This window comes from Paroedura picta, chromosome 9 (assembly GCF_049243985.1).
Source record: "Paroedura picta isolate Pp20150507F chromosome 9, Ppicta_v3.0, whole genome shotgun sequence".
Classification (NCBI taxonomy): Eukaryota; Metazoa; Chordata; class Lepidosauria; order Squamata; family Gekkonidae; genus Paroedura; species Paroedura picta.
Genome location: NC_135377.1, coordinates 67,400,913 through 67,412,384, shown reverse-complemented (window position 1 = coordinate 67,412,384; position 11,472 = coordinate 67,400,913). Strand labels below are relative to the sequence as shown.

Genomic DNA, 11,472 nt, shown 5'->3' with positions numbered 1-11,472 from the left:
ATAGGAGACGACCTCAGGAGAGATATACTTTGTTTAATCAATTAAATATCCAAGTTCAGTAGAAGAAGAAATGAAAGAAGAAAGACGAGATGAACACAGTGTATTCTAAGCTGTTCTCCCTGTAGGGGCAGGAAAAGAACTGAGGAGATGGGTGAATCTCAATAGGACACAGGAAGTGTTCCTGCCTCCCTACATGGAGGGTGGGAATCATCCACCAAGATGCCCTCTGCCTCAGAAGAAGAAGGAGTTTCAGTTTCCCCTTCCATGCTGTTTTTATAACCCAAAATGGGTCAGGAGGGCTGCATGCGTAGTCCATATGTATACATGACATCCATTGTAACCGATCAAGTAGCAGCCCCAAGAAATATTTTAGGGAGGAAAGGAATTCCCTTCTTTCTCTGCACCAAGATGAACCATACTTGGAAAATAAGTCATACATCATTAATGTGTGACTGTTGGGGGGATTCAAACACATGTTACAAATTGTAACATGTTGTTTGCTCTTATTCTCAGCCTGCCATCAGCACCCCACCAAAAGCCTCCAAAAACTTAATATTAAGAACAATAAAACAGTATACGAACAGTACCCAGCATAGTTAATAATGACCTTCAAACAGAGTCATGAATGTATTAAAAATTTAAGACTTACTGGTTATCATAGCTCCAGTTACAGAACCCAGAAATCCAATGCTGACCACAATGACAGAGATTACTCTCCCTTGCCTATGCCTCTGCAGCATCACAAACATTAAAACTCCTGCAGCACTGTGGACAAAGAGAGAGGAGAAGAGAGCCCATAGGAAAACCCAGTACCACATTTCTGGAAAAAAAAAGAAAAGGGAAAAAACAATCATGTAGCAGATTAACATTTCTGAAGAATTTTTTCTTGATCAAAACAAAGAAAAAATGCTGACATTGTTTCAGGAACACTCAAATGAAGTAAACATGCACAAAAATCATACTTTAAAAATATTATTTCTATTGCCCTATCCACTATTTCCCGTGTTCTCTAATTTTCCCAATTTTTCCACAGGAAAAACTGAAAAAAATACTAAGACCTTTTCACATTACATATTTTGATTGTGGAAAAACTTTAGCTTAAAAAGGATTTTTCTCACTGTAAAAGAGAAAGTCTATTTCCCCTGTGGTTTGTTAAATTTTCCAGTTTTTTCATTGCAAAAATAAAGAAATAGGGCCTCGGGGAAGCAATGGCACTTCACCTCTCCACTGTCTCCAGACAGGAAGCATAAGCAGCTGAATGTCAGCCAAGGTTTAATTGCATGCAGAAAGACAATCCTCAGTATGTATCAGTGAGACATTACTCAGGTGACAATGAATATTACAAAATTCCTTGACTGGCAGCTATGACAACCCCCATTTTAAGAAAGAACATTGTAGTGATGTCCTCCATGTATCTTAGTAGAAGGAACAACCACTATAAGTCCATCATTCCATTCTCATTCAGAAGTGGAGGGATCTTTGACTGATGGGATGTCAAAAGAAGGGATACACACTCAGAAAAAATTAAGTACTTTTCAGATTTGTGTTTTCCTGATTCGGTGAAACTCAAATCAACCGAATAACTGAATTAGTACATCAATTCGAGTTTGGCCAATTCAGAAAACTTGAATTAATTCAGCTGAATCAGCTACCAGACAGCTGATCCTGTTGTGGAGAGAATCCTCTCTGGAAACAAGCTGTTTGGCGGCTTGGGCGGCATTTAAAGGAACCTCTTTACATGCTTCCAGCCTGCCCTTCCTACACAGCCTGAGTTGTGTGGGAAGGGACAAGTTTGGGGGTCTGCTGAGACCGCCCAACAGGGACAGGGAGAGAGGCTGCCAGGCTGACATGTCAGCTTTGCACCCCCTCGCCCAATCTGAGCCTGCAGGTGATCCCAGCAGAGTTGGGGAGGTTGGGCACAGGACATGTCAGTTCCATGTGCTCTCATCCCTGCTTGCAGCCAGGCAGGGCATGGAACTCTCTGCCCTCTCAGAGGGGTCTGCGGGGAGAAAGACCCCACCAAAATATAATTAAAAAGGGCTTTAAAGGATTTATGTCAAGAAACAAATAGGCAATCAGTGTAGCTCTTCCAGCAAAGTCCCTGTGTACAGTCCCTGTGAAAAAGACAGACTATAAATAGCATAAAGAAAAAATAAATAATAAAAGTATCCTAGTTGCCTTCCATTTAAGCATCTTTATTCAAATTCTGCAGTATCTTATACACTGTTTACAAATTTGTGGCTGTGAAGAATATTGAATATATTCTTGAAAATCTCTTCTGTGATAGAACAGTCTATTGTTTCTGAACATAAACTGGTTGACACCCTGGTATGCAACTCATGCTTGTGAGGTTGCAAAGATGTAAGGAAAGCCAGGAACCAGCTATGGGGCAATAAAAAATACTATGGACCAAACTGGCCTGAGAGGAGCAGATTTCATGGTTCAGATTCAGAGGAAAGGGGTAGAATACATCTTCATCTCCCTCAATGAGCCCGTATCGCTCAGGAGGAGCTGCACAGTCCTGCTTTATGAGGAAATCTCTATGGTAATACTTTAAATAACATTGTGAGAAAAAATATTTTCCTTTTCAGCCTTTTTATTTAAAAGTATTCTCCAAGTTTAGGCATACTTCAGTGTGCATTAAGTTCCATTTCACACCGTGCTAACTCATCAAGTATTTTTCTGGACAGGCTTGTGGAGGTAGAAGGTATTGTCCATAGAAACAGCACCAGTTATTATGAACCTACTTATTTGTGCATCTTCACAGACCATTGGAAGTGAGAGACTGTATCAACAGTTTGGTCCATATTGTTCTTTTATTGTTCCATATCTTGTGCTTTCCTTACATCGTTGCAGCATCACAAGCATGAGTGGGTACTAGGTTCAGTCAACAACTTTATGTTCAGAAGCATGACTCTGTTCTATCACAGAAGAGATTCTTGAGAGTATACTAAATATATAAAGGTAAAGGTAAAGGTATCCCCTGTGCAAGCACCAAGTCATGTCTGACCCTTGGGGTGACGCCCTCTAGCGTTTTCATGGCAGACTCAATACGGGGTGGTTTGCCAGTGCCTTCCCCAGTCATGACCGTTTACCCCCCAGCAAGCTGGGTACTCATTTTACCGACCTCGGAAGGATGGAAGGCTGAGTCAACCTTGAGCCGGCTGCTGGGATTGAACTCCCAGCCTTATGGGCAAAGCTTTCAGACGGCTGCCTTACCACTCTGCGCCACAAGAGGCTCTTCGCCACAAGAGGCTCTTATAAATATAAATTTATAAATATATAAATTTATAATATAAATTTATAACTAAATATATATCCACTAGTTATTAATAAGGTGTTATTTGAAACTCTGTCTCTGTACATGTAGATTTTTTACTTAACAAGAAACCTAAAATGGCTGGGGGTGGGTGGGAATAATCAAGGTTTATATAATGGAGAAAACCCATATAATGGAAAAAAACTGTTTCCTGTACAGGAAAAGAATTGGATGAGGGGGGTGGCCAGAATTCTTTTTTTATGGAAGGCTTGGATTAATAGTGGGATTTTTACACTATGATGATTAATTTTGATGATTTTCTCAGCTGATATCTAGATATGACTTGTCAACTTCTGTTGAATGGTAATATTTACATCCGCAACATCTGTTCATATCTAAATATGGTCCAGCAGCATTAAGTATCTTGGCTCTTGGAAACTTTAACTAAATCAACAAAGAAAATTAATATTTGTCTATACAATATTTGTCTATAAATATTTGATGATGATTAATAACTGTGATATGTTGAGTATCAGGAATGAATTGAATAAGGAATTAGATCACCCTGTTTTGCCAAAGCAATGCAATGATGGCCTTGAACTGTATACCTGCTCTCTCTAAAGATCCTAAATTGTGACTTTTTCAGCAAAAAAAAAAGTTTAGGGTATGCTAGACCCTACAATGATTCTTCAGCAAAATGTCTAACTTCAGGTATGTTGCTCCAGTAAAGTAAGTCTGTGTGTAAGATACCTAATGTACCCTGTAAGATTTAGGGCATGCTGGTTATTGCAGTTCATTCGCCTGTCACTGTGTCAGTCAGGTGACCTTGTTTCCTTTCCTCATTGGAGAGTTTATACTGATGTTCTTTGGCTGCTGATTTAGTGTGGCAAGAGAACTTTACTCTATTGCTAGTTTTGTGCAAGACATGCATCAAGCTGTACCTCTGGGGGAAGTCTTCTTCCAGCATCTTTCCAGAGACTTTGTTTCTAGCTGTATTATACAGAATATGAGTTTTGAGAGTGTCTGTGCTTCTTTATAAAGAATGTCTTAATAAAGTTCTTATCAGAGAAAAAGTTCTACATTAACTAGCTTTCTACTGGGGTGCACTTTTGCCTTAGCACCAAAAATAGCTGGCATTGTGACTCACAGGACATGTCCCTTAAACATGTGCATATCCAGTCATTCAGTTTTTCTACGAAGAAGATATCAGTTCTGTATTAGAATGTTGATTTTAAGGATGGTTCTGCTTGTCTCTTAAAGGCTAACTGATGGTCTATGAAAATGGAAACTCCATGCCCTTACTGCAGCTAAAAGACTCACAATGGTAGATCAATGGACTGAGGACCTTAGAATTCTTTCAATATTTTAACACACGGCATATAGACAACAATTGTGTATGGATTTATTTTTAGATATTTGGAAACTTTTAATACAAACCTAGGTGTAGATTTGCCACTACGGTTGTTATGCATTTCTGTGTAGTTTCTTCCTTTTTCATTCTATTCAGCTGCTGGATTTTGAGTTTTCCCTTGGTGTTTCTTTTCTGGTCTCTTTTTCTCGCTTACACTGAGACCTTTGAATGGACAGCCATTGCATTAGCTTGGCCCAAAACTGAGTGGCTCATCATCTTAGCACTTCATTTGACTGGGATGTCTTTGTTGGTATATTGCTTGTTAAATACTTAAGATGTTGAGGACTATGAGCAGCTGAAGAAAGTCCTGTTCCAAAAGTTTCATTTATGCTCACACTCCTACAGAAAGAGGTTCTGCCTATGCTCCTCCAAAAGCACTATGCTCTGCTGCCACCAACCGGCTAATGATCCCTGGCCCTAAAGAAGCCCGCCTGGCATCAACCAGGGCCAGAGCCTTCTTTGTCCTGGCCCGCACCTGGTGGAATGAGCTCCCATAGATCAGGGCCCTGATGGAGCTAAAACAGTTCCGCAGGGCCTGCAAAAGGGAGCTCTTCCACAAGGCATTTGGTTGAGACCAGGCACAACCAACATCATCTACACAGGGCCCCTGCCCACTCCCTCTCCCCACCCCCAGAAATCCATCAAGGCATTCTGCTGCTAGACCTGTTGTATTACTGTTTAATGTTGTTCTGTTACCCTGTTGTCAGTTAGTATTATTGATGTTACTTTGAGACAGCATATGCCCTGGAAGAACTGGCCTACAAATGGCTAGTGCCTAAAGTCATTAAGTAGTTTCTCTAAGTAATACCAGACAACCAGAGAAACTGGCAAAATTGATGGATGGTTATTGAACTAGTGAGGCAGCATAGAAAGGTGGGCATAGAAAAGGTAATGCCTAAAGCCCAGGGTGAAAGAAAAACCCAGCTAGGGTGATGAGAGGGTCAGCCCCCTGCACATAAGGAGACTATGGACTGATAGCCTGCATGTGCCAATCCCAGGGAACAAATGGGAAGGGACAGGAGTAGATTTTTATACCCTACTTTTATCTACAATAAAGAGTGTCAAAGAAGGAAGTGCCACCAACATGGGTACTGGGTCAGAGCATGCTGCTAGGGTCCTGCCCTGAGCAGGTTGTACAATAAGGTAGCAAGGAGGCTAGAGGCCCTGAACAAACAAAGGGCTCCAGATCCCCAGGGGTTAAAGTGGAGAGCAAAGGCTCCTATTTCTCCTGTGGGCAAGTGTGCTATTATCAAACAGACTGCCCATTTATGGAATATGATGATTAAACCCTTCCAGTTGAATTGTCTTTGAGAAAAACCTATGACCTAGACAAGCCCCTACCGGTAGTGTAGTGCTATATGAGAAAACAATGCAAGCTTTGCTTGACCTCAGTAGTTCACTATCCATCATGCATGTGGAAATCATATCCCTGAGATTCCCCAGATAATTCCCAATTAAGTGTACCCACAGAGGGCTGACCAAGAATGAGGGTGGTACCCTATACCTCCACAGCTACATAACACTTATGCCAAATATACTAATGCATATCCTGATTGGGTAGGGTCTCAGACACTTGGAAATAAACAATATGCTTTCAGATGCAATACTGCAGCCTACTCACTCCTGAGTCAAAGTAAGCTGTTACAGGAGCCACTGCAGCCAATAATGCCAGTGAATTCTCGCTCCCACTGGTAGGAATCTCAGAATGGCTACAAGATCCTGACTTTGAAGCAACAGAGGACCCCACACTAGATAAGGTAGGAACTCACATAGCAATAGAGAAGGGGACAGTAGTGCTACCTCAGCATGGCTATGGCCATTCTTTGAGAGGAAGGTAGCGTAGTACGGAGGGTTACTTGCCTAAAGAAATAGCCCTCAGAAGAAGAATGGCAATTGGTAGTACCAACCCAGTAGTAGGGACAGGTCCTGAGGGAGGACTATGATAGCAACTGGCTATGACATTTGGGGACAGCCAAGACTCTGAGCCCACTGTGAGCAAAGATGTAGCAACTTACTGGCAATGTGCGACAAGACACCCATTGTCTAAGGCATTGTTACAAATCCTGACCATAATCATACCCTTTCTGATATGTTGGAATCAATGTATAGAGCTCTTAGAATAGACTATTGGTGGAAATTGCCTTATTTCAGTGATCATTTACTATGTCTATTGGTTTCCAGAAGTCATGCCACTGAGGTCAATAAGGGATACAACTGCACCCACAGATAAATACATCTAGAAGCCGAGTGAACAGTTACACCAGATACAAAAATGGGTGACAGAGCATTTATAGAAAGATCATAATTATCAGAAACAATGCCATGAACACAAAGCATGGGCTTGGTCCTTCCAGATAGGTGACTATGTATTAGTTAATGGCCAAGTATTGGCGGTAGAGGGGTGGCCTTGGCTGTGGACCATATGAAGAGGAAGAGCACTGGGACCTCAAATTGTATGGGTTATTATCATAAACAGGAAACCCAAGGATTGTCTGGCAACAAGGCAGGGAGATGCCTGGAGGTGGTTTGTCACTGCCTGCCTCTGCATCATGACCCCTAGTGTTCCATGGAGGGACTATCACCCAAATATTTGGAGGTCTCCCATCAAATACTAGCCGGGGTCAGCCTTGTTTAGCTTCCAAGATCTAATGGGATCAGACTTGCTTGGGCTATCTAGGTCAGGTACAAACAGGTAGTTCAGAACATCTACAAAGCGGCTCCATAACAACCATTTGAAAAAAACAATACAAATGTATTATCTGCACTTGAGGAAGAGGAGGGTGAGGAACATTTGGCCAGAGTACCATGAGGAGACAACCCTAAGCAGCAGCACACTTACCAGAAACTTTGCAGTAGGACTTAGTACTGAGGAATCTGAGTCACCTCTTTTTCCAGTACACCTGACCTAACATTATTGATGAAGTAGGACATATGAACTGAACTGGGTAAAGTAATCAAAATTGCTATGAGACCCCTATCACAGAAGTTATGAGAGCTGATTCATCAGGAAAACACTTTTTATTATCGGTGCTGTAGCATTCCCAAGGTCACCCAGCTGGTTGCATGTGGGAATCAAACCCAACTCACCACATTAGAAGTCCGAACTCCTAACCACTACACCTAGCTGGCTCTTAAACAAAAAAAAACTAAACAAAAAAGACCATGTTCCTTGGATAGCCTAGGTTAACAAATGAACTTAGGCAAAGAAAGACTGATCTTGAAGTAGCATACAAGCAAAGATAAAGAGCATTAAAGTCACCCTAATAAATGTCAATGGATTTCTCCCCCAGTTCTTATGCAGATTTTTGATCCTAAGAATTAGCTGATGTGTGTGTGTGTGTGTGTGTGAGGCATAGATCCCTCCAGTACACAGAGGATCCCCCCAGGTATACTTGAAGCTACTTGTTTATCAACTTAATTTATTGCTGTTTTTGATTCTATATGGGAATTTATAGTCCAAAGATGCTCTTAGTATATTTTTGCACCTTGGTGTTTTAAATTTTTGATAGCAATCCTGAATACCTTGGTAGAAGCAGAGAGTATAAATAAGTTTTTAAAACCCTCCTAAGTGCCATGGTTCTAACCCATTTTGGCTGCTCTATGTTTGTTAGAGCCAACACCAAAAAATTCCCATCACTGAACATCTCACATGTTCAATCAGTCACATTAACATATGAATAGAATAGTTCTGAAGAACACTCATGCTGCTATAAACACTATTTCAGATTAAGCATTCCCTCTTTGACATGCAGCAGGAAATGACTCCTAACAAGATGCCAGCTTGGAGTTTTTATAAGTGCTTACATTTAAACAAAAGTCTATTTTTAAAAGTTTGCTACTTAATTGGAGAGGGCACTTTACAGTCAGCCAAGAAGCTTTCAATCAATTACTATTGTGGACCTATGCAGTAATGAACATGGAACAGTAGAAGACTGGGTTCTGCTCCTGTACCTTGCAGCTACATGGCTCTATGTAAGATAAGGCAACATGTAAAATTACAAAGGCAGGGATCACATCCTAGAATGTGAAAAGAATCTCTGGAAAAGACAAGCACCCTTTTCCTACATGACAGTCTAAAAATGAGCACAGAATAGCAACTGCACCATTCCTGTGCAATCCCATCCTTACCTGGTCATCTACATGACCCTACCAAGAACAAGGCACTTTGAAGAGAGACAGGGGGGTGTGGGGGAGAGACCCATCACACTCACCTCTGTTCTTCCTTCAACTAAATCCTTTTCAACTTCTTCACTTGAATGGCGCTCTCTCTCTCTCTACAACCTCATACCTGACTTATGGGGTTTTCAAGGCAAGAGACGTTCAGCTGTGGTTTGCCATTGCCTGCCTCCACTTCATGATCCTGAAATTCCTCAAAAGCCTCCCATTAAATACTAGTCAGGGTTGACTCTGCACAGCTTCCTAGATCTGTGCTGTCCAGGCCAGGGTCCTTAGATCCCAAAATGCAGTGATGAGTAAGAATGCTGCTCCACTCAACACACACCACCTTTACCTGTCCTTGTTGTCCTTTTACGTCCCTCCAGCATCACAACCCATCATGGATGTTTGGATTCAGCTCCCGACTCCTTCATTCTGCACATGTTGGATCATGCACTTTCAATGCACTTTAGAAAAAAATGTCCTGCTTTGCAGAGGGGAATACAGCTGCAAAAGCACGCTGGAAGTGCATGATCCAACATGTGCGGAATGAGTTGTACCATTTACTCCGAGCAGCAGCCTGGCACCTCGGGCATGCATGACTCTCTCAGGGATCTAAGGCTCCCCCGCCCCACCCACCCCCGGCCCGTCTTGAGTCCCCTCTGCAGCGCCCACCGCCCACTTCCCCCCCGGGTGGGCTATGTACCCGTCAGGTGCCGGAGCGAGGTCCCGTGCGCCCACAGACTCAGCACCTGCTGGACCGACAGGTTGATCATGCTGCTGTCTCCCGCCTCCGCCTTCATCTCCGCCGCGGCCTGCCGGGCTCCGTGGCTGTCAGGCCGCTTGGCGGGGAGTCGCGCCTGGCTGCGCCGCCGGTCTCCGAGTAGGGGAGGCCGAGGCCAGGCTGCCGGGAGGCTGCTGCGGGCCGAAGGGGCGAGGATGGGGTGGGTTCCCCGCGGCGGGGGAGACATTGAGGACGGCGGCGCGACGGGCGAGGAGGCGGCGGCGGCGGCGGCGGCGGCGGCGGCGGGGGGGGGGGGGCACTGCTCGCTCTTCGCCTCCCTCCGGCAGCGGTGGGCGCCGGGGCCTTGCTCAGAGTTGGCCGGGGCGAAGCAGGTGGTGCCGGGTGGAAGCGGGGAGAGGAGCCGGAGGCAAGCGCCAGGAGGAAGAGGCGGCGGCAGCAACGGCCATCCCCACCCGCTTGCGAAGCCACCTTCTCATGACTCCCTCAGCCGCCAGCAGCAGCGTGGGGGGCGGGGGAGGGAGAGGAGGCGGCACCCGCGAGACGCCAACGGCCGGCAACCGCCGCTCTCCTCCCAACGGCCACTCCGTCCGTGCGTGCTGGCGCGCGAGCTTGGCCCTCCTCGCGCCCCTCGGACGACGCGCGCGCACGGAAAGCGAGTCGCCGGGGCCGTTGAGGGAAGGAAGGCGCGGACGAGCGACCCCACCCCCGCTCTCGTTAGGCGAACGCTCACGAAGCGCGCGCGGGGCCGGCCACGAGCGGGGTGACGTTGATAGGAAGGGGGCGTGGCCACCTCACCAGAGCGCTTGGTTGTTGTTGTTGGGGGGGGGGGGGGTGTTTGGTCCAGCTTAGTTTTAAAGCAGCCGCTTTCTGTTTGGCCCGGCTGCGGCTGCTGCTGCTGCTGCTGCTGCTGCTGATGATGATTTGCTAGTTGAGTGTCACTCTGCTGAGCACCTATGGTAAAGAGTGGCTATGAAACATTTCTCTGCCAGCAGAGCCAGTTGTGTGTTTGTTTCTGCTTGTTTGTTTATCAATTAACATCTGGCAGAGTTACACACAGGATTAGGGATGCCAGCCTCCAGGTGGAACTTGGGGAGCCCCCGGAATTACACATCACCTCCAGACTACAGAAATCGGGTCCCCTGGAGAAAATGGATGCACTGTAGGGGAGGGAGGCGGTTTAGAATAACCGTAATCATGAAGATACTCTGCCCTCCCCAAGTTCCACCTTCAAATCTCCAGGAGTTTCCCCTACCTGGAGCTGTGGCCAGGAGGGGCCTGCCAACGCCAAAGCATGTAATTATAAAATATATAGCCAAGTAGGGTCAGCAGTTATGCAGACAGATTGGGCACGCCCCTTAAATACTAATATCTAAGTGTTCAATCCATTCAGTTGCAACTGAGGAGTGTGGAAAGAGCTCCGTTACATCTCCCTGGAAAGCACAATGATCACATTCCTGGGACAGGTGGAAAATAGTTTGGCGGGCTGCACCACAATCACATTTGGGACCTGGTATTTTACCCCATTTAAACAACAGGGCCAGTGAAAAGAATAAAAGTTTCTTCTAATTTTTAAATAATTTACATACTGTAAATCTGAACACAATGGAAAAATGGGCAAATTAGAACAAGATGCAATTTAATAAAGATAAGTGTAAAGTTCTGCATCTGGGTCAGAAAAATGAAAAGCATGCCTACTGGATGGGGGATACGCTTCTAGGTAGCACTGTGTGAACGAGACCTTGGGGTACTTGTGGATTGTAAGCTAAACATGAGCAGACAGTGTGATACAGCAGTAAAAAAGGCAAATGCCATTTTGGGCTGTATCAACAGGGGCATCACATCAAAATCACAAGATGTCATAGTCCCATTGTATACGGCACTGGTCAGACCACCCCTGTAGTA

At 44.7% G+C, this 11,472-nt stretch overlaps 1 protein-coding gene across 2 annotated transcripts in view; it reads right to left on the bottom strand.

The window, feature by feature from the left end:
- The window catches only part of TMEM170B (transmembrane protein 170B), a 30,363-nt gene extending 20,067 nt beyond the window's left edge, over positions 1 to 10,296 (bottom strand). For both annotated transcript variants that reach the window (XM_077353203.1, XM_077353204.1), the window contains exons 1-2: positions 9,532 to 10,296; positions 650 to 820 (exon numbers count right to left, since the gene is read on the bottom strand). In XM_077353203.1, the coding sequence (XP_077209318.1) occupies positions 650 to 820; positions 9,532 to 9,796 (436 nt within the window). In that variant the 5' untranslated portion in view covers positions 9,797 to 10,296. The remainder of the gene's footprint in view (positions 1 to 649; positions 821 to 9,531) is intronic.
- Positions 10,297 to 11,472: the final 1,176 nt, after the last annotated feature.